General features: G+C 29.9%; 3 protein-coding genes across 5 annotated transcripts; 2 read left to right on the top strand and 1 right to left on the bottom strand.

Moving 5' to 3' along the window:
• Positions 1-5,818: 5,818 nt before the first annotated feature.
• On the top strand, positions 5,819-8,304 carry LOC134831061 (conserved oligomeric Golgi complex subunit 7-like). The gene is made up of 2 exons (XM_063844703.1): positions 5,819-5,988; positions 6,048-8,304. The coding sequence occupies exons 1-2, from the start codon at positions 5,986-5,988 to the stop codon at positions 8,175-8,177; spliced, it is 2,133 nt and encodes a 710-aa protein (XP_063700773.1). The 5' UTR covers positions 5,819-5,985; the 3' UTR covers positions 8,178-8,304.
• A 1,622-nt stretch (positions 8,305-9,926) lies between these two features.
• LOC134830643 (protein Star) lies at positions 9,927-14,692 on the bottom strand. Of its 3 annotated transcripts, none has more exons than XM_063844192.1 (5): positions 14,462-14,692; positions 13,614-13,993; positions 11,181-11,620; positions 10,939-11,109; positions 9,927-10,494 (listed from the first exon to the last, which is right to left on the bottom strand). In XM_063844192.1, exons 2-5 carry the CDS (start codon positions 13,942-13,944, stop codon positions 10,291-10,293), a joined length of 1,146 nt encoding a protein of 381 aa, XP_063700262.1. In that variant the 5' UTR covers positions 13,945-13,993; positions 14,462-14,692; the 3' UTR covers positions 9,927-10,290. The 3 variants fall into 3 exon arrangements, with proteins under 3 accessions (XP_063700262.1, XP_063700260.1, XP_063700261.1); XM_063844190.1 differs by having other exon boundaries at positions 13,614-13,996; positions 14,466-14,692; XM_063844191.1 differs by having other exon boundaries at positions 14,466-14,692.
• Positions 14,693-15,901: 1,209 nt separating this feature from the next.
• On the top strand, positions 15,902-22,003 carry LOC134830891 (endoplasmic reticulum transmembrane helix translocase-like). The gene is made up of 5 exons (XM_063844502.1): positions 15,902-16,435; positions 17,479-20,324; positions 21,349-21,481; positions 21,540-21,683; positions 21,741-22,003. The coding sequence occupies exons 1-5, from the start codon at positions 16,160-16,162 to the stop codon at positions 21,861-21,863; spliced, it is 3,522 nt and encodes a 1,173-aa protein (XP_063700572.1). The 5' UTR covers positions 15,902-16,159; the 3' UTR covers positions 21,864-22,003.
• The last annotated feature ends 517 nt before the right edge of the window (positions 22,004-22,520 follow it).

Below are 22,520 nucleotides of genomic sequence, written 5' to 3'. Positions count from 1 at the left end.
CGCATATTAAAAATAGAACTAATAAAAACCATTAATTGCCAATCATTTATGATGATAACTCCATCCATCGTCGTTCTGCAACCAACTTTATCTATTTTTTTTTATTACAACCACGATAGTAAAAAATCGATCAATACTTTTTTGTGTCGTTTAACATTTTTTTTCATATCATAATCAAATTTTATTTATTATTTTATTACAGTGTATTTCCAGAGCAGAGAAGCACCTGACAGACATGCGTATACGACGACGACGAAAAAAAATTATTTACTAACACCCGAAATAAAAAATGATATTTAATACATGAATGATCAATAAAAGATTATCTTTCATTTTTGGTCTCTTGACATTTGCTCGGATATAATTAATGAGAAAGATTTTTGCAACGAACGCAACAAGTTGTGTGAATTTCAGCTAGAGGCGAAGATATGGCGTTGTGACAAAAATTAACGTGAAAAGTCATGAAAATTCGAATAATTGTTGCCGTGGGCGTGTCATCAGACTGAATTATATTAATAATAATATTATTATTTATTATTATTAAAAAAATAAAATAAATAAATAAAAAAAAATTGCCATATGGAAAAATAAATTTTTCGTAGCGATGGAGACGTCTGGTTGTTTGTTTGTGACACAAGGGAGTTCAGAAGGACGAAGTCAAGGATTTTCCTCTCAAGGATCGTAGATTGCAGTGGTATAGTCACGTTTTGTGTTACGGACAGTGGCGTGAAAAATTAAATTTTAAGGAGTGGTTAGCAATAGATTTGGTATTTTTCTCTCCAAAACAAAAAAAAAAATGAAAATAATTTTATTTTTTGAACTTTTATGTTTTAAAATTTTTCAATATTTTTAATTTTTTTATTAAAAAATATTTAATTTAAAATTTAATTAAATTGAATTTAAAAATAAATCAAATAATCGGAAAAATATAAAAAAAATATTAAAACTTTAATTTTTTTTATTTTTGCTAAAATTAATATCTTTTAATTTTTTTAAAGTATAAAATAACGATAATAATTTTATCATTTTATTTTATAATTTTTCTCAACAAATTTTTTATGAATTTTAAATTGAAATTTTTAAGATTATTATTGACTTATTTTTTTATTTAAGTTTAATTTTAATAAAAAAATTAAAAAAAAAAAATTTTTTTTTCTTTTTTTTTTAATTCAACATTTAATTTAAATAATTTTCAATTTTTAAAAAATAAATTTTATTTTAATTTAATTATTTAATTAAAAATTAATAAATTATTTAATTTATTTTAATTATTTTTTTTTTGTAATTTTAAAATTTAATTCTTATTTTTTATTGTTTTTATATGGAAAAATTTAAGTAAAAATTTGATAAATTTATTAAAAAAAAAAGAATTCAATCAAAGATTTAAATAATCCTTTAATTTTTCACTTTTATCCGCCACTGCCTCAAACACAAATAAAAATCAGCGCAAACAAAGCAGAATAATTTTTCAGTGGAAAAGAAAAAGTTAAAGAAATGAAAATAAATTACTTACCAATGTTCCCTTCAGCTTCTGCGACATAGACAGTTTTTTTACTAAGAAAAGTTAAAAGACCAAAGCCGAGTAAAAATGTCTTCCAAATTCTACATAATGATGCAATGTCAATTATTGACATTATCTGTACTCAGAGATAATGTCTCTAAATTTGTCTTGATTTTTTTTTGTTGATTTTTACTTTTTTTTCGTGTTTCTACTTCTTCTGCTGTTTTTTCTTGCGAACCTCTTCGCTGTGATTATTACTGCAAATATTTGTTGTAACTGATAAATTAATCAATATAAACGATGACATATGGATCGATTTCGTCTGTTTATCTTGCCGAAGCTGCAAAAAAAAAAGAAAAAAATTTTCGTTACTATGACGATAAAAAAAAGACGTCGACATAAATTAATTAAGTCATGCAAATATTTAGGCGTTATATCATTTATTTATCGTAGTTTAGTGCGGTTTATGGGATAAAATAACTAAGTTTGAGTGACTAAAGTGAAATAATCTGCAAGAAAATTTAATTATTTATTTCGTAAACAGGCAGAGTATTTATGGGAAATGCTGCGATGAATATTAATAAAAATTAGGCAAAGTCGCTGCTTGTCAAGTTTTGAACGGAATATTAGCGTATGGTGAGAATGGATGGGCGTCTCCATCTTTTTGTGGTATGGAAAAAAATTTCTTTGGGAAAATTCGAGAATTGAGTGAAAAAAAAATATTTTTTTTTAATACAAAATTAAAAATTAATTTAAGTTTTTTAAAAAATAAAAAAAATAAATATTTTTTTTAACAGTTGAGACAGCTGTTAAAAAAAATATTTATTTTTTTTATTTTTAATTAATTAATTTTTTTAATTATTTATATTTTGAGTTTTATTTTATTTTTTATTATTTAATTTTTTTATTAACTAATTTTTTAATTTAATTTTATTTTTTAATTATTTTTTATTTTTTTTTATTTTTTTTATTTAGATTTTTTTTAAAACTTTTTCAAGCCCATAAAATATTTTAATTAATTAAAATGTCTATCAAAAATGCAAATTTTTAAACCATCAAAGTTCTTTCATAAATTTTTTTTTTATAAATTTTTAAAAATCTTTTTCATTAGAAATATTTAAAAATTTTACATTTTTAAAAACATTAAATGACCTAAAAGTGCAAAAATTATTTTTCATTAAAATTTTTTATTTTTTAAAAAATTATGAGATAAACTTTAATGCGCCCACGGCATAAACTTCACCAAAATGACATCCTAACAAGTTGATCGTCTTACGGAAAAACATGAATATTAATTTGACAACATGTAGTAACGACAAAATGTTCCAATTCATGCAGGAATTCATGTCGCTGTCTTACTATGGAACGTTAATAAATGTCAAAATTTAATGGAAAATTACATTTTACACAGCACGAAAAGTCGGGTTTCACAACATAATTTGAATTAAAATAAATTTGGGTTTGAAATTTGAACAATTTTGGGTTGAAAAAAAGCAAGAAACATGAAAATTGATAAAAACCCTAAATTAATACCCTAAAAATGTAATTTTTTATTCAACGGCAAAAATTTTCTTATGTAACATCAGCACTTAATAATAAGCTTAAGAGCTCTCACGACATTTTTTTTTTTGGTGCCCATAAAATAATCGTTTTTTGTGCCGTAAATAAATCCAACAGGTCGCAAAACAATATTTTCCCTTCGCGTGTACGTTTCCATATGGTCGAGGTCTTTTTGCCTTTTAACACACACGTACAAGTGTGTCGCCCGTAGACACAAAAGGTTGGTGAGGAAAATATTTCGTCGCCATAATTGAAGGAAAAAAGTCAAAGGTCACAATTTTCCTTTTGTTTTTGGGAATTTTTTTGTTTGAAATTAAACTTTTAAAAGGAGACTTTGTGGGTTTCAAAGCGATAAAAGCACAAAATGAACGATAATTGGCTAACATATTGTTCGTAAGGACTCAGGTATGTGTTACTACGCAGAAAGGTTACAAACTACCTGTCGCTCGCACATGCACAGAACATTTTTTGTACATTCAAGGAGGAAAGGAAAGGAACTTACCAGATGTTAGATTTTTAATCCAATGTCAGAAGAAAAGTGAAGTTAATGGAAAAGAAAACTGAGGAATTGAATGGAACTAAACTCGACAACTAAAAAAATATTATAAGCACTCTAAGTCGTTCGGTTGATGTGTTTCTGTTTCTTCTTTCTTTTGTACTTTTTTTTTCAATTTTTGTGGGTTATTTTTTCACTGGATTTATGAAAAAATATTTCATCGGGAAAGATGTGAAAATCTTTCCCGTTATTTTTGCACTTTTACATTTAATCACTCCTGTCTGATGTGGAGGTTTGTCTTTTTCTGTCTGCTGCTGGAGTGCTAATGCTCCGCCAAATTCGGTGACTCCGACTGCACAGCTCCTCGGCGAATGGACAGATGAAAATTCTTTTTTTTTTGTCATCCACACAACTGCCTCAACGTGTGTACGGTTGCGAATGGGAGCGTGGGAGCGCACGACATTTGGTGAAAAGCTCCGTACACACACATTTCGATCAATAACGTCACAGAGCCCCATGCCCATACGGCAAAAGTGATACCCGTATCGTCTTACGCGGAAAATCAGTCATGCGCATTTTCGACCTTATTTTGTACAGGAGTTTAACACACAAACACATGCAAACGGGACTTTTTCTGTTTTTTCAACACAAATACACTCGCAATCCATCCATTGACGTCTTTTTCTTCGAGTTTCGTGATTATGTTGATAATAATTTCCTCCGTTCGCTGCCTGTTTGTATCTACACAGACTAAAAGCTGTTTTTACGTCATCCCACGCAATGCTGAGCGTGTAAGTTTCATTGATAATATTTTTAGCCTTTTGGGGAACCTCCGTTGTAAAACATTCCCTTTAAACCAACGTTACAAATTTTCATGAAAAATACGCTCAAATTGAAATCTCTTATGAAAAATTCTGTAAAATCGTGCGATGATGTTACAATGATAACAGAATTACATCAACTTTAATGTTTTCCCGTAAAACATTTATTTCTCGAGACATATCTCGCATTACAAGAAAGTAGCCGTGAGCTAAATTACACGAATCAGCTAATATATAAAAAAAAAGAAGAAGAGTTTATACTAAAAGTGCCTTGACTTGAACGTCATGACCTTTTAGCTCGTAGCGATACGGATCTGGGGAAACGTTTCGCACCTGTGGAGGAGTGTAGGAAAATTTTTTGATGAATGAAATTCCTTTGCAAATGCTGCTGTGTGTGTGTGAAAAATTTTTCCTATGTAGGTTGAGGCAGGTTGAAAACAACGCTTTACGCCAAATATGCAGCATATAGCGATTTATTTGCGGATGACAGAGGGTGTAGAGTAGAGGTTTATTTATAGAACGGATTATGAATAAATTATAATTTACCCAGGGCTTAGCCAAAGTCAATTGTAATGCTAATTAATCGTATTGTGGCGGAAAACGTGTCGTGACTCATTAAAAATGCATGATTTTAGCGAATTAATTATTTGTGAAGGGGAGTTTTGTTGATTTACGCACAGAGTGAAGTTGAGAGGTTTGAATTATTTTTTAATGAGGATTTTCGAGAAAGTTCAAAGCATGTTCATTAGCTTTCGGGGCTAAAAATTTATATTTTTTTGAGTATCTTTAACGAGATTTCTTAAATGAAATTTAAAGTTGATTAAATGTGTGCACTCCAGAGCTGAAAATAAAATTTTAGGCTGTTTTCGGTATTTTTTAGCTGATTTTTTAGGCTGTTTTCGGTATTTTTTTAGATGATTTTTAGGCTGTTTTCGGTCCAGAGCTAAAAATAAAATTTTAGGCTGTTTTCGGTATTTTTTAGCTGATTTTTAGGCTGTTTTCGGTATTTTTTTAGATGATTTTTAGGCTGTTTTCGGTCCAGAGCTGAAAATAAAATTTTAGGCTGTTTTCGGTATTTTTTAGCTGATTTTTAGGCTGTTTTCGGTCCAAAGCTGAAAATAAAATTTTAGGTTGTTTTCGGTATTTTTTAGCTGATTTTTAGGCTGTTTTCGGTATTTTTTAGCTGATTTTTAGGCTGTTTTCGGTCCAGAGCTGAAAATAAAATTTTAGGCTGTTTTCGGTATTTTTTTAGATGATTTTTAGGCTGTTTTCGGTCCAGAACTGAAAATAAAATTTTAGGCTGTTTTCGGTATTATTTAGCAAATAACGGCATAGGGATTCATATTGCACTCTCGTCACTATGGATTTCATCTTGAGGCACATGTCACTATGTATTTCGCATGACATTCAGTCACGATTAATGTAAACAAATTCAAAAATTCGCTAAAATTAATTGAAAATCATTGAAAATACGTTCGCTAAAAACATTTAGAAGATAATTTGTACCAATTAAAGGCAGTAACTTACCAAATCCGCAATTGACAGTCCGTAACTTCTTTGAATTTCATCAAAATTTGAATTTTGTCTGAAAACGACACGTAATCAAGATGGTATGAACTAACTTTTAATAATTTTTGTTCAAATTTAAAACAATTCTTACCTTCCACAGGACGTTTCTGACTTCTCAAACGTCGAATTCTCCGCCACTGATTGGGTAAACAAGATTTTCACCGACAAATCCGCAGATCAGCAAAGCAAAGAAGCCACCGTCACATCTTTGGTCAGCAAATTACAGCTTTATGTGCAGCAAGTCAACGAAAAAATCGAAGATACAAGTCAAGAAATTCTGTATAGCTTACCTTCGATCATGAAAGACGTCCAAAATTTGCAAGGACAAGCTGTTACCTTAAAATCCAGCATCTCCGAGGTCGAACGAGAGATCGCAGCAGTGCAAGAAGAAACCTCCAGCGGCATCGATCGCTTGGAATACTTGGATAACTTGAAGACACAATTGCAAATTGCCAAACAAGGATTGCAAGAATCTGATTCGTGGGGTGCCTTGACGACCGAACTCGAAGATTTGCTTGAGCGAAATGACATTACGACTGCCTGTGATAAATTGATGGCTTTGCAACAGTCGTTAATTGCGCAAAAATCCCTTCCTGGGCAAGTAGAAAGAACGCAACAAGTGGAAGACTTCAAAAATCGGTTAGAAGCCTTGGCGAGCATTCCTGTTGTTCAGAGTTTCACAAGTGGAAATCTCGATGACGCGAAAAAATATGTAAAAATTTTCGATAGTATGGATCGTTCGAAGCAATTAAAGCACTATTATCGCTCCGTGCAGAAAAGTAACTTGCAACGACAATGGGCTGAGATCTTGGAGCTTGCAGAAAACTCAAATTCCGATAGATTTTTGCGAGATTTCTACGATTTGCTGCTGGAAAATTGTCAGAAACAAGCAAAATGGTGCAATAGCGTGTTTTCGGATCCAGATCAAGCTGTTTACACAATTTCTGAGTTGTTAGTGTCGTTACAGCCGAGTCGCGAAACAGCAATTCAAGCAGCTTTGAAACGTTCGAACGAAAAGTTGCAAGTTTTGAGAGAAGTTTCTGCCGCCAATGTTCACTTTAGTCAAATGTTACAATCACAACTCGAGGGAAAATCAATTTTGCAAGAACCATCATTGTCAAAAGCTATTTTTGGGTATTTTTCGTCGTTCATGGGACAATATTTGGATTTGGAACAAAATACATTGGCTCAAAATGTAGCAAATTTATCGTTAACTCACAATAGCAGCTCAGCAAATGCTAAAGTGATCTTTTGGATGGATGAGGCAATCAAACGATGTGAAGAAATAACACAAAATTGTGCAATTGGAACTTTGGTGACAATATTGAATGACATTTTCAAGGCTTATTTGGAGAAATATCGTAAGGCTCAGAAACAAATTGAGATAAGTCGTTCAAATCAACTCGAACAACAAGATTGGAGTTCCTTGCAAATTTGCATCTCTTTGATGAAATTAGTTGGCGAACTAAAATTGCATCTCGAGGACATCGAGAACAAAATTGAAAGTGCAGTTCTTGCTTTGGATGAAGATTTAACTGCAAACCGCACTTTTCGATATCAAATCACGACAAAACGTGAGGAAAAAGACTTTCGTCGATTGCTCCAAGTCATTAAAGAAAACAACAAACGTTCCCTCTTTCCATCAGTTTTGGAAAATCTTCAACCTTTATGTGGAGAAATTCATGACACCCTCCTTGCAATCATTTTTGCTCCAATTGAAGGTCATCTCAAGCAAGTCAGCACCCAAGATTTGTTCAATCAATCTAACGCAACTTCCGATTTGCCAGATTATAGTTTCGTTCCTCTCGAGTATATCACTCTAATTGGTCAATACATTCTCACATTGCCACAGCATTTAGAACCTTTGCTTATTTCACAATCAGATGCCTTAAAAACATCTTTAGAACTCTCTGACACGAAATACGGCAAAGATGCAAATAGTGCGGATATCCTGTTGTCCCTCATTGCCGACGAATGTTGTGCATTGTACCAAGAACAGATTTCAGCGTTGACCATTTTGTCAAAAAGTGGCGTGAAACAACTCGCTACAGACATTGAGTATTTGGGAAGTGTATTTGAGGAATTAGGATTGTCCTTGGGAACGAATTTACAACAGACAGTAACGCTCTTGAGAGCTCCAAGTGATAAATATTTGCAAATTAGTGCGGGAATGGATATTAGATTGGTCACTAAAATTAAGCAGATTCGGGAAATTGCTACAATTGAATAAGGATTGAATTAAAAAATTATGAAACTAAAAATAAAAACAAATAAAATGACAAATAACAAATAAAATTCAAATGAAGAAAAATTAGGCTGTTACAACGAATTAAAAAGTTTTATACTTACGAAAATTCTTACCCCATGAACTTATGTTTTTTTTTTTGTAACATTTCAATTAAAGAAAAATCTAATTAATTTTGAGTTATTAACGAGTGTCTTAAAATTTTGATTATTTATTTGCAAAATATCGTCAAAAAAATTTTTTTTTCAATTTCAATATGTAATGTCAAAAACAATTTTTTTCAAAAACTCACAAACTCAAGTTTTTTTTATAAAATTTTAGAATTAATTTAGAATTTTGAAAAAAAATCTATTATTAGGTAAATATCATTGCATATCGATTTGATAAAAAGACAGAATTAAAGGTACAAGATGGTTCCTTATAAGACGATATATTATTTCTTATGCCTCTTAATACATAATCATGTTCACCTGATCTAGATACAACCAACGAAATCATCAGCATATTACTTACTTACTTGTCTGAGAGACTGTTCTTCGCAATTCAATGAAAAAGTGACTGGGCGCCATAGAATTTTAACGCATATGCCGACATGTTTTACAAAATGGAGAAGATCAACAAATTGACGAGGTTGAAGTTCATGACCATAAGCAAATATTGACCTGCTTTTTATTAAGAGCATTAATGCTTCCACTTTCTAGAACACGAAACAACTGTTCAGATTAAAACAGAAACTTTTATCCAGCTCGTCAACCTTTGTTTACTCTCTTATTACTTTCACAAAAAAAACTATGCTCTGTTTTACGATTCAACATAGATACATGGAAAGTAGGTTTACCTTAATTATATTTTCAAAAATTAATTCAAAGATCTGAAATCAAACACTTTTGACAAAAAATATCTTGCAAAGATACTTACTCTTACATATTCATTTGCTCATCTACTGCCTCCTCCCCCAAAAAAATTTGTATTAGAAAAAAACTTTGCAAAAACTTCGAACAGCCTAAAATTTATTAAAACACATTTTTATTTTTTTTATATAATTTTTAACTTTAATATCTCTGAATTGCTTAATAAATTACACGTAGAGCTTTCTAAAATCTCATTTTCTGAACTTTTAAATTATAAATGTTTCATTTAAAAAAAAAATCATCTCCAACTAATAAGTCTTTCGATCAGCTGCTTTTTTCCTAATAAATATTTTTTTTGATTAGAATACTTTTTTTTTGTTCGCAAGAAGCTTCTGCTTACTAACTTAACTTCTATAAATATAATCATGAGCAATCGCATGATTAATATTTTTTTAAAAAAAATTGTCATGTTAAGGCAAGATTCTTGTTTAATTCTTTCACTATCTACTATTTCTTACTTAAAATATTGGTGTTTGATTCTATTTTAGTTTCGCGTTGGGAATGTAATTGAAGTCAAGCAATATTGAAGTGAGCAAAAATTCTTCTTTATCTAACGGAATATATTGCTTTTTTGAGTTACTTCTATAATACTAAATTTTAATAAATACTTTCATAAAACTACTGGTTTTTACTTTTTTTTTGTTTTTTTTTTCTCTTCTCTTAAACATAACTCTTAACACTAAAAATTAACATAAATTTAGCATTTACAGTATTTTATACGAAAATTTGTTGATTTTTTCTCAATAATTACAAAAATTGGAAACTTTTTTCTTCTTAATAATATTTTAGCAAAAAAAAAAAGTTTTCAAAAAAATATGAGCAATAATGATTTTTTTTTTCGTTTTTTGTGTACAAATGATGAGGAGCAATACTTCCTTTGTATTATAACAAAAAATACCACAAAACATAAAGTTAACTCTTAAAAACTTTTTGAAAATTACATTCAAACAAAAAAAAAATCTCAAACATTCATTCATCATTCATACACGAATAGTTTTTTTTTGCGATGAAAACTTTAAGTTTTCACATGCGAAGACGATAATGACGCGAAACAGACATACGCCCGATAAATGTCTCGTAATAAAAAAATATATATGTATAAATGTGTGAATGACAATTCCATTCACACATAATTGAGTTTTGACCTTAATGACCTAATAAATTACTCGAATTACGCTAAATTAATATTACAGATTCCGCGCGGAACCAATTTTCGTGAAAATGAGATTGTGGGATACTTGCGTTGCCAGTTTGTAGAAACGGCTACGCATAAAGTTGATCAGTCGCTTGGTGTAAAAGGCCGTTTCCATCTCGAAGTGATCAAAGTTGTGACTGAGATGCAGGGAAATTACGTTGATTTGTACTTTGTTCCATGGAATTGTTTGGAGAATCTGTAAAAATAATAATTTTTAGATTAAATTTTTGACAAATTTTTACAAAATAAAAAAAATATATAAAAATTAAAAAAAAATAAATTTTATAATAAAATAATTAAAAAATGAAATTAAATTTTTTAAAAATTTGAAAAATTTTGATTTAAAAAAAATAAAAAAAAAAATTTTGAAATTCAATTGTTTTTTTTTTTTTCAAAACAAATTCAATAATAAAATAGAAAAAAATAAAAAAAAAATACTAAAATTTAAAAAAAATAGAAAAATTTAAAAAAAAATTAAAAAATATAAAAATTAAAAAAAAAATAGAAAAATTAAAAAAAAATTAAAATAAATTCACTAAAAATATCGAAAATAGCCTATTTTGATAAAAAATTTATTTTTCCAGTTGGATCTTCAGTTTTGAATAAAAAAGGACTTTTAAAGAAAAAAAATTCAACGTACCTCCAATTCCTGTCCTTGACACCCGAGACTCAAGACATCAATTTGTGTGTGATTCACGGCAAGCAGCAGCGTATAGAGCGGGAAACATTTGACACGAGAATGGAACCAATCCTCCTCATCCGTTACACTCGTAATTTTAACGTCATTCAAGTCCTCATGATGCAACGTTACCTAAAAAAAAAAAAAAAAGTCATGAAATTCGACACTCGGGTCATGTTTGTTTTCCATTTGGCAAAACGCACCTCTTTGGGATATCCGGTAGGACTGAGACACGCATGGATGACTTGCACGCCGTTTCGTCGCGCATTATCTTTGCGCAACGCAAAATACTTCCGTGGATCTGGCTCGACGATATATCCGGTCCATCCGAGTGTCTCGGCAAGCCATGGCGCTGTCATCATCGGTCCACTCGATCCGGTGAGTGATTGGAAGAAAACTCCTTTTTGCTTATTTCCGACTAATGACGCAATATCGCTCGCTAGTTTCGGCGTGAGTTCATGCGAATTCGTAAAGTTCAAATGCTCTGCAGGTCCCGAAGTGGCAAGGAAGTTCGTCACCATGTTTGGGTACTTTTTCATATGCACTTCACGGATGTACGCAATGAGCGAGGGGTTATCTTGTTGCACACCCAGCAGATCGTAGTCCCGTGTCATGTTTAATCGGAATTGCTGGTGTCGGATCTCTGCAACAAAAAAAAAATAAAAAATGCTGGTAATGAGTAATTTCTTTGTTAAAAAATTGCAGACAGCAGTTGTTGGAGAGTGAAGCAAACAAAGCACATGTCACACTTCAATAAATTTATGGATCATCCTTTTTTTCTTCTTCATTGCTTCGATCTTTTTTGTTTAATTTTTTTTTTTTACTTTTTTTTTCAATCAACACACAAAAGAAACGAAGAACGTTGCGATGGATGATTCAGTGTAAATAAGTAATTTAACATAATCCATCCCAAACGTAAGAATTTGATCATCTGTTGTCTGTCTGCAATTCTTATTAGAAATTCAGAGTTCAGACAGGTCAAAAATGCGATCAAATGTGATTTTTTCTGGAAACATATCGAATGCAGGATGCATTTGGAAAGCGGGTATCGGATTACATACGTGAGTCGTACGTTCGTCGTGTGGACAGAAACTTCTTAGTTTTTAGGACGGTACAATTATTAAAAATGTTTTCGATTTTTACCTTCTTTATTTTTTTTCGGAAATTATGAAAGGTAGTTTTTGGTCATTTTTTATAAAAAAATAAATTTAAAATTGAGAAATTTTAAAAAATTCAGAAAAATTCATATTTTTTTAAATTTTATCTGAAAAATTTTAAAATTTAATGAAAATAATGTAAAATAATTCAAGATATTCCTTTAAAAATTTTAAAATAATAAATAATTTATAATTTAATTTTAAAATTATTTTAATTTTTAAAGTAAAATAGGCGAAATTTTTAAAGAATTTTAAATTTTTTTAATTAAATGAAGAATATTAATTTAATTAATTTTTAAATTAAATATTTTTTCATAATTTAATTTTAAAATTCAATTCATAACTGAAGTTGACAGAAAATTTAATTTTTATATTTTTTTTTTATTTTGCTCTAATTGGCTCAAAAATTCTTAAATTTTGCAAGAATTTGAAAATTAATTTTTTTTAATTAAAAATTATTCAATAACAGTAAACATAAAAAGTATATTTAAGTAAATAATTCAATCAAAAAATAATTTTGAAAAAAAAAATTGTGAATCTATTTTAAATCTATTTTTATTCAATATTTTAATAAAATTGGCCGAAAATTCTTATTTTTTTTGTAAAAATTAATTTTTTTTTATTTAAAATTATGTAAATGAAAAATATATTCAATCATAAAAATTCTAAAAAATTATCAAATTTACACTTTTTATAAGTACTTAATACTATTAAATAGCTTCAAAAAATAGAATATTCAAAAATTCATGGAAAAAATAATTTCTTACAATTATTTTGAAACTGAGTACTTTTCAAAAGTAAAAACTCTATAAATAAATTTTCTTAAAAACCTGAGAATTTTTCCAAAAATTAGATTAAAAACGGAAATTTTTAAGTTTTTTGAAAAAAATTATTCAAAAATAACTAAAAATTGAAAATTTTTAAACTTTTTAAAAATTTCTGAATTTCTAAAAAATTAAGAAGTTGAAAAAATTGAAAACATTTTCAAAAATTGTACCTGCCTTTCGCTCTATCTTTTGTGTTTATTTTCTAGATCATCTCTCGGTCGTCGATGTCGAGACGTGCATGTTATTTTCGTTTCCTTTTTCGCCGTAATTCACATCTGGCAGTGCATCGACAAACAAACATACTTCCAGAAGAGCGCAGCGCAGGTAGAATCGGTATTTTTAATTTTTTTTTTGTTAGTGAATGAGCGTGCCGTGCGTCGTTCTTCGTCGTACTTAAGACGCCCACAAAAATTTTCGTCTCGTACGAACGTAATCTCTCAATTTTTTTTTTTCGGGTTTTGTGTAATTTTAAACAATTTTTATGAAGAAAATGTGTTACTTTGTGTGTTTCCAGCAGATGCTGTGACATATGCTCTCTCGCTCCATACGGGAGAAAAAGGTTAACACAACATTTTAATAGTTTTTTAATTGCCTGCGAGTCATTCCGACGAAAAAATTCTTTCGAACGTTGGAGATATGAAATTCCACTTACCTGTCGTGTCGATGTAGACAATGAGAATGCTCATGACGGTGGCGAAGGAGATGACGCATAGCAGAATGGGCAGCAATTGGCGCAGTTTTGATGGCGTATCGGGCTTGAGGGTGTCTGGAATGATCGGTGGTGTCGTTTTCAGCGAAGATGCCGCGTGGTACGTGGATGGATGTGTCGTTACGACGCCCGTCGACAAGTTGTAGTGATTGACTTCATCTTCTTTTGGGGCGGCGGACAAATTTCGGGGCGTCAGTACGATACCATGTCCGAATTTTTTGAACATTCTCGTGCTTTTGGATGGATTTGTTGCTTCTTCGACTCTTGATTTCATCTTTTTTTCGATTTTTTCAGGAAGTAATTTGTTACCTACGATGTGATTGCTGCTGCGAGAGACAAGAAACAGGAAAATGAGAGAATAGGAATTAGATTTTTTTATTTTTTGTTGTAAATGTGCCAGGATGTCGATCTATTGTTCCGTCCCGAATTCCCAGTCAAACATAAGTCAATTATGGTTTTTTCTTCTCTCTACGGATGAATGGAAATTTGAATAACAAAAGCCGATCAGGGGGTCTTTACTCTTTGCACGTCCGTACATTCGTTCCCGTTACGAGAAGAAGACGAAGAAAAACTCGGAAATACATAATTAATGCGCTCTAAGACGCATTATCGTCATATCGACCAATGGTCACTTCTTCACGTCACAACATAAAAAGAAAAATATTCGCTGACGAGCGATTTTGGAAGGAAGTTGTCGTAATAACAACAAATAACTCGTCAATTTGTGTGTCAAGTCATTGCACCGTTGCCGTGCACGCCGTCGGAAGTTGCTCCAAAAGTGCTTAAATTACTTACCATGCACGACGTGTAGTATATCCAACAAGAAGAAGTTAATTAAATTGCTTCAGACATTTCTTGTTTTTCGATTTTTCAACGAATTTTTACAGATTTTGATTTTTTTCACAACACTAACACGATTTACGTGAATTTTAGGGAATATTTTTGGGATTTTTCGGGATTTTAAGGCACGAAATACGAGTAAAAATGCCTTGGAGTTGCGGACTAACTCGCCTCGATGTGTTGTTGTTTTTACAATACTGAAAAAGTGGCTCGTACAACACACCTGAACTCACGCGTGATTGGCTGTTGGAATGTGGTAGGGATGTCAAGTATGTGTATTAGTAAAATATTCAAAAGATATTTGAATTTTTTTCAATATTTTTCATATTTTAAGTGAATTTTTGATTTAATTTGATTCTTTTGATGTTAAAAATAATTTTTTGACAATTTTTGTAATTTTTATTTGAAAAATAATGGAATTTTTATAGATTTTGTATGAGAAATAATACAAAATTATTACCGTTGGAGTTTTTTTAGAGATGTCAAAAGCGATATTTTAATTCTAAATTTTTTGTTTTATTTTTTTTTAATTTTTTTTTTAATTTTTTTTTAAATTTTTTTTTTTAATTTTTTTTTTTAAATTTTTTTAATAATTTTTTTTTATATATTTAATTTTTAAATTTTAAAAAAATTATGATTAAATATGTGAAAATTTTAAATTTTTGTTTTTAATTTTGCAAAAAAAAATGTTTTTTTAAATGTTTTCAGGAAATTTTAAAACATAATAATTTTAACTTAAGTTTTAAGTTTTTTAAAAGAAAAATTAGGTCAAATTCAAACTTTCAATCTTTAATTTTTTTTTCAAAAAATGTTTGAAAAATGATTTTTTTTTTAATTTTGACTTATTTGGAATTAAAGTTTAAGGAAAAAAATTTTTTAACACTTTTTAAGAAATTTAACCTTTAAATGAAAATTAAGTCAAAGTTTTTTCAACTTTCATTTTATGTTTGAAAATTCTGTTTGAAAAATATAAGTTTTTTTTTTAAAGAAAAATAATTTTGCCACAATATTAATTTAATTAATAAATATTTTTTTTTTTGTAATTTTTTAAAGTAAATTAAAATAATTTTTAGATTTTTAACACTTCGAAAGAAATTTAAAAAAATATATTTTTTTTAACTCAAACATATTTTATTTTAATTTTTATTCATACAAAAAATTATATGATTTTTTTTTTTTGATAAAAATTTTTAAATATTTTTACTCCATTGTGATCAAGAAATATTTTCATTTAATTTTTCAAACCAATTTTTCCAAACTTTTTTTTTAATTTTTTAAAAATTTTAAAATTTCATTAGAAAAATCACTTGACATCCCTATTACTCACACTCTGACGTGTGCCAAACAAACACACACGAAATATTCTCCAGGCCTCAGTGTTGCCAGCTCAGATAAACAAGAGGACAAAAAATTTTCCATTTTCACATTTTCATCTGAATTATCTGGAAAACGTGCATTTAAATCCCTTTCCCGGTAGATGCTCGTGCCATTCAACACGCCGAACGTCGTTGACTCTCTCGCAGAACCTTAATTGTCGTCATCAGATGCGGCTTTCGTGTCGTTTTGTCTGAAAAAAAAGTAGTACGGGTGGTAATTTTACACGGCATTTCTCGTGACATTCCGCTAAAAATTAAAAAATCAAAAGAAAAATGGGAGTCGCTAGACGAAAAGAGGATCCACGACTCGATGAACTAATTCAGTACGTGACGCTGCACAAATTGAACCACTTGGCATTTCAAGCGACACTATCGCCATTCCTTTTTGCGATCGGAGGACTTTTTTACATTTGGTTCTTCGTCTACGGGTTTGAGGAATTTTACGAAGCTGGTCTCGTGTCACTCGCTGCCACGGGATGTTTGGAAGTGCTCTTATGCCTTTGCTGCTATTGGAGTGTTCATATTAATACTTTTCTGAATTGCCGGAGGGTGAGAGATGATTTTTTTTATTATTTTACTAAAAAAAAGTAATTTTAATATTTTTTATGAGAAATTAATTTCACAAAATTAATTAAATTAATTTAAATCAAAAATTAAATTATTTTCCCAAAATTTTATTTAAAAAATAATTTTTAAATAATTTTTATAATTTTTATTTAAAGAATGAATTTTATTTTTAATAATTTTATTTATAAAAATAATTAAATTTATAAAATACCAAAAAATTAATGGTATATTAATTCTTTTAATTTTTTAAAAAATATTTTGATTATTAATTCATTACCTAAATAAATTCCAAATTAATTTAATTTTAATTAAATAATTTTTTAAAATTTAAATTTTATTTTTTTATTTGAAGAATTATTTGATTTTAATTTTTATAATTTTATTTAAATTTATTTCTTAAAAAATTACTAAATTTAAATAAATTTGATTTAAAAATTAATTTACTTATTTTTAAATTTTATTAATAATTTTTATTTGAAGAATGAATTTTTATTTTTTATAATAATTTTATTTCTAAAAATAATTAAAAATTTTTAAATACCGAAAAAAAATAATGAATTTAATTTGAAAATAAAATTTGGTAAATTAATTTTTAAAATTAAAATAATTTAAATTCATTACCAAATCAATTTAAATTTAATTGAATATTTTTATTATTGAAATTATGAATTTAATGTTATTTAAAAAAATATTTTTGATTTATTAAATAATTAATGAATTTAATTCTAGTCGAAATTTTTAATTATAAATTAAAATGTAAAAATTTAATTTTTAAAATTTTATTTATTTTTTTTATTTTTAAAAAAATAGTTTAAATTTTCAAAAATTCAATTTAAAAATGTTTATCAAAAAAATAATTAAAATTAATTTATTTAATTAAATTAAATTTAATTTTTTTATTTATTTAATTAAAAAAATTTATTACCTTAATTTATTAATTTATTTTTTTCAAATTTTGTTTATTTTTATTTAAATTGAATTCAAATTTTATTTTAAAAAAAAATATTTATTTTTTTGTTTTTTAGGTGAAAGAACCTGATCCCCAAACAATCGCAAAAGTCGTTCCCACCCCAAACAACGGATCATCAGAGCTTGTTCGTGTCAAACGCTCCGTCATCGATGGAAAAAATATTTATTGGTTCATCTTCCAAAAGTTAAAATACACCTGGGATGCCGACAAAAAACAATTTCGCGGAGTAGACTTCCCCATAAACGAACCTCTGGAGAAATATTACAACGCCAAAGGACACGAAGATGAGAAAGAAGTTGAAATCGCAGAACGAACTCTCGGCAACAACAAAATGGAAATGGTCGTTCCCGAGTTCATTGAACTCTTTATCGAACGCGCCACTGCCCCCTTCTTCGTTTTTCAAATATTTTCCGTCGGTTTGTGGTGCTTGGACGAATATTGGTACTACTCACTCTTCACGCTTTGCATGCTGATTGTCTTCGAATGCACTTTGGTGCAGCAACAACTCCGAAATATGGCTGAAATCCGTAAAATGGGCAACAAACCGTACTCCATCAGTGTTTTTCGCAATCGCAAATGGCGTCCCATCATGTCAGACTTGCTCGTGCCCGGCGATTTAATTTCCATCACTCGTTCCGCGAACGATGCTTTGGTACCGTGTGACGTTGTTCTGCTACGGGGGAGTTGTATTGTCGACGAGAGCATGTTAACGGGCGAATCTGTGCCCCAAATGAAAGAATCCTTGGAAAATACGGACGATTTATCGCGCGAATTGGATCCCGAAGCGGAAGGAAAACTTTTTGTGCTGTTCGGCGGTACCAAAGTCGTGCAACATACACCTCCGAGCAAGGGAGCGATGCGTGCACCGGACAACGGATGCATTGGATACGTCCTCCGAACGGGTTTTAACACGTCACAAGGCAAACTGATGCGAACAATTCTCTTCGGAGTGAAGCGAGTGACAGAAAATAACGCAGAAACCTTCGCTTTTATCCTGTTTCTGCTCATTTTCGCACTTTCTGCTGCAATTTACGTCTGGATCAAGGGCACGGAGGACCCGGAACGCAACAAATACAAACTTTTCCTCGAATGTACGCTCATACTTACCTCAATTATCCCACCGGATCTACCCATCGAGCTGTCATTAGCCGTTAACACCTCGTTATTGCAACTTTCGAAGCTGTTTGTCTTCTGCACGGAACCTTTTCGCATCCCATTTGCCGGAAAAGTGCAAATTTGTTGCTTCGATAAGACCGGAACACTTACGAGCGACAATTTAGTTGTCGAAGGCGTTGCCGGATTGAAGAAAGATTGTGCTTTAATGACAATTTCTGAAGCCCCAGAGACCGCAATTCAAGTTCTCGCTACTTGTCATTCGCTGGCGCAGCTCGATGACGGTCTCGTTGGCGATCCCTTGGAAAAAGCAACACTGACAGCGATCGATTGGACCTTAACGAAGCAAGATTCGGTCGTTCCAAAACGCGGAAAATTCAAACCGCTCCGAATTCATCAAAGATTTCACTTTTCATCGGCACTTAAGAGGATGTCAGTGCTTGCGGCATACAACACTCCATACTCGAACGAGACAAATTTCGTGGGGACCGTCAAAGGAGCGCCCGAAATTTTGATGAAAATGTTGAAAGAAGTCCCCAAAGACTATGAAACGACATATTTGGAATATTCGCGGAGAGGAGCTCGTGTTTTGGCATTAGGGATTCGCGATTTTGGGCCCTTGGACCATCAAGCACAGCGAAATCTCAAGCGGGAAGATGTCGAAAAGGACTTGACTTTTGCGGGTTTTGTCATTATTTCGTGTCCTTTGAAGCCGGATTCGAAAGCTGTCGTCAAAGAAATTATGGGGGCGTCTCATAAAGTAGTTATGATCACCGGAGACAATCCATTGACCGCATGTCATGTCGCCAAGGAGCTCAGATTTGTGAGGAAAAAGCAACTTTTGGTTCTGACATCGAATGAGGAAAGTTACAGCTGGGAAACGATCAAGGCAGATATGAAAATTGAGATCAATGATAAGGAAAATACGAAGGAATTTGTCAAAACTTACGATTTGTGTGTCACGGGCGACGGTTTGCAGTATTTAAATACCAATCATCACGATTATTTGATGAAAATCCTGCCGTATGTCACGGTTTTCGCGAGATTTGCTCCAAAACAAAAGGAATTTGTCATCACAACACTCAAGCAACTCGGATTTTATACTTTGATGTGTGGCGATGGCACAAATGACGTTGGCGCACTCAAGCACGCCCATGTCGGGGTCTCAATTTTGAGCAATGCGCCCCTTAAACACCCATCCGAGAAGAAAAAAGAGGAAAAGGAGAAGAAAAAAGACGATGAAACCCCGGCTGCGGCATTGGCAGCTCAGGCAAACTTGTCGCCGCGCGAACGACAAATCCTCAAACATCGCGAAAACCTCAAAGCGCAACAAGATAAACTCCAGAAAGCGTTGCAGCAACTCGACGAGGAGCAAATTCAGATTGTCAAGTTGGGAGATGCGAGTATTGCGGCGCCATTTACGAGTAAATTGTCGTCCATCACGTGCGTGAATCATATTATCAAGCAGGGACGCTGTACGCTCGTTACCACATTGCAAATGTTTAAAATTTTAGCGTTAAATGCGCTAATTTCGGCGTATTGTCAGTCCGTGTTGTACATTGATGGAATTAAATTCAGCGATACGCAGGCGACGTTGCAAGGATTGTTGATTGCGGCGTGTTTTCTGTTCATTACGAGATCGAAACCGCTGAAAGTGCTGTCGAAACAAGCGCCGTTGCCGAATATTTTTAATTGGTATACGATTACGACGATTTTGACGCAGTTTGCGGTGCATTTTACGGCCTTGATCTATCTCGTGCATGAAGCGAACTTGAGAGCGCCGCCACGGTAAGTCTTTAATTTTTTTTAAAATAAAAATTTTGGTGAAGAATTATTTTAAACAGAAAATTTTTAAAGATTCTTCAGTGAAAATAATATTTCTTGAAAATTTAAATTAAAGAAAAAAAAATTTATTATTGAATTTGAGAATGGATTCATTTATTTTTTTAATTAATTTTTTAATAATTTAATTAATTTTAATTTTTTATTTATTTTTATTTAATATTTTTATTAATTTTATTTTAATTAATTTTTTTTTAATTTATATTATTATTTTATTTTTTTTAATAGAAAAATCTTTTCTCTTGCCCATTTAAAAAAAATATTTTAATATTTTATATTTTAATATTATTTATTTATTTTAAATTATTATTATTTAATTTAATTTATTTATTAATTTTTATTATTTATTAATTATTTAATTAATTAATTAATTATTATTTAATTAATTTTAAAATTAATATTTTAATATTTTATTAATAATTTTATTAATAATTAAAGTTATACAGATAAAAAGTCTCTTTTAATTCCTCAAATTTTTTAAAATTTAAAATGTTTTTATTGGTAAAAAATTAGAGGAATTAATAAATTTTTGTGTAATTTAAAAAGATTTCTCGCATTCAAAATATAATTTTTTTGTGCAAATAATTTAGGTACCTAAAAATTAAATTTAAAAATTTTAATTTTTTCCTCTATTTTGAACAATTTTTTTCTATTTTGAAAATTTTTATGAATATAAATATATATATATTTTGATAATTTGTTAAATTATATTTTTTTATGAATTATGAAAATCATTTTTTTGTTTGAGATATTCCAAATTTACTTTTCTAATTTCTTAAAAAATTGTTAAAAATTTTATTTTATTAAAAATTTAATTTTATGTCAAATTTGACATATAATTTTAAATAATTTTTATTTAAATCATAGATATTAAAAAATATATAAAACAAAAAGTTTAAAATAATTTTTACCTTTTTATAAATTTTCAAAAAAAAAATCCTAATTAAATTTCCATTAAATCTCGTTACAGTGAAGGAAAAGTCAAACTTAATGTAGATATGGCACCTGATGAAAAAGAGGAATTTGCTCCAAATATCGTCAACAGCACCGTTTACATCATTTGCATGGCTTTACAAGTGTCAACATTCGCCGTCAACTACAAAGTAAGTTTCATATTTCCTACAAATTTACAAATATTTTTACAAAAAAATCCTTTTTCAGGGTCATCCATTCATGGAAAGTTTACGAGAAAATCGCTTGCTTTTGTACTCAATTCTCACATCAAGCACCGTAGTATTATGCCTTGCACTTGGAATCGTTCCCGATTTGCTGCAAACCTTCGAAATCATCGAATTTCCAGAAGATGTGAGTTAAATTTAAAAATTTTTTCAAACAAAAATACATGAAATTTATTTTTTTTAGTTCCGTAAGATTCTCGTGTTTGTATTGATCGCTGATACAGTGTTAGCGTTCCTCGCTGATCGTGTTTGTTCATTTCTTTTTGGAGAAATTCGGAGTAAGAATGACGTCACGTGCAACAATTAATTTATTTATTTAAAGCAAGAACACGAAGTAAAGACCTTAAAAAAAACCAAGGACTGTTTAGGAACAATTTTCAAAGTTTTTTATTAAGATAAATTAATAAATTGATAGTTTAAATAAATTATATGAGAAAAAAAATTAAAATTAAAAAAAAGTTATTCTTAAGTGTTCCCAAGCCTCTTTTCATGCAATTAAATTTTGAAGGAAATTTTTCTTTTCTTTGATTAGTTTGAAATGTTCGAGTTTTTCTCAGTTGCCTTTTTTTTCTCAAGCCACGTTTCAGCCCAAATTTAATAGATTTCAAAGCCAAAATTGAATAAATATTCATTCTGAAGATAATTTCCATGCATATCTCCTCGATTTTTGAAGAAATAAAAAAAAACAACGATTTTATCATATGAGGAGCAAAAATCGTTGTTTTTTCTCAAGTCAAGTTTCAACCCAAATTTAATAGATTTCAAAGCCAAAATTGAATAAATATTCATTCTGAAGATAATTTCCATGCATATCTCCTCGATTTTTGAAGAAATAAAAAAAACAACGATTTTATCATATGAGGAGCAAAAACCGTTGTTTTTTCTCAAGTCAAGTTTCAACCCAAATTTAATAGATTTCAAAGCCAAAATTGAATAAATATTCATTCTGAAGATAATTTCCATG

Source organism: Culicoides brevitarsis, chromosome 2 (genome assembly GCF_036172545.1).
Source record: "Culicoides brevitarsis isolate CSIRO-B50_1 chromosome 2, AGI_CSIRO_Cbre_v1, whole genome shotgun sequence".
Lineage (NCBI taxonomy): Eukaryota > Metazoa > Arthropoda > Insecta > Diptera > Ceratopogonidae > Culicoides > Culicoides brevitarsis.
The sequence above is the reverse complement of the archived record's forward strand: the minus strand, read 5'-3'. Positions and strand labels throughout refer to the sequence as shown.

Coding starts and splice junctions, on each gene's coding strand:
- LOC134830643 (XM_063844192.1), bottom strand. CDS start 13,944: ATGAAATCAAGAGTCGAAGAAGCAACAAATCCATCCAAAAGCACGAGA. Junction 11,110..11,180: donor CTACCGGATATCCCAAAGAG/GTGCGTTTTGCC, acceptor TTTTTTTTTTAG/GTAACGTTGCATCATGAGGA. Junction 10,495..10,938: donor GTCAAGGACAGGAATTGGAG/GTACGTTGAATT, acceptor TTATTTTTACAG/ATTCTCCAAACAATTCCATG.
- LOC134830891 (XM_063844502.1), top strand. CDS start 16,160: ATGGGAGTCGCTAGACGAAAAGAGGATCCACGACTCGATGAACTAATT. Junction 16,436..17,478: donor CTTTTCTGAATTGCCGGAGG/GTGAGAGATGAT, acceptor TTTGTTTTTTAG/GTGAAAGAACCTGATCCCCA. Junction 20,325..21,348: donor AACTTGAGAGCGCCGCCACG/GTAAGTCTTTAA, acceptor ATCTCGTTACAG/TGAAGGAAAAGTCAAACTTA.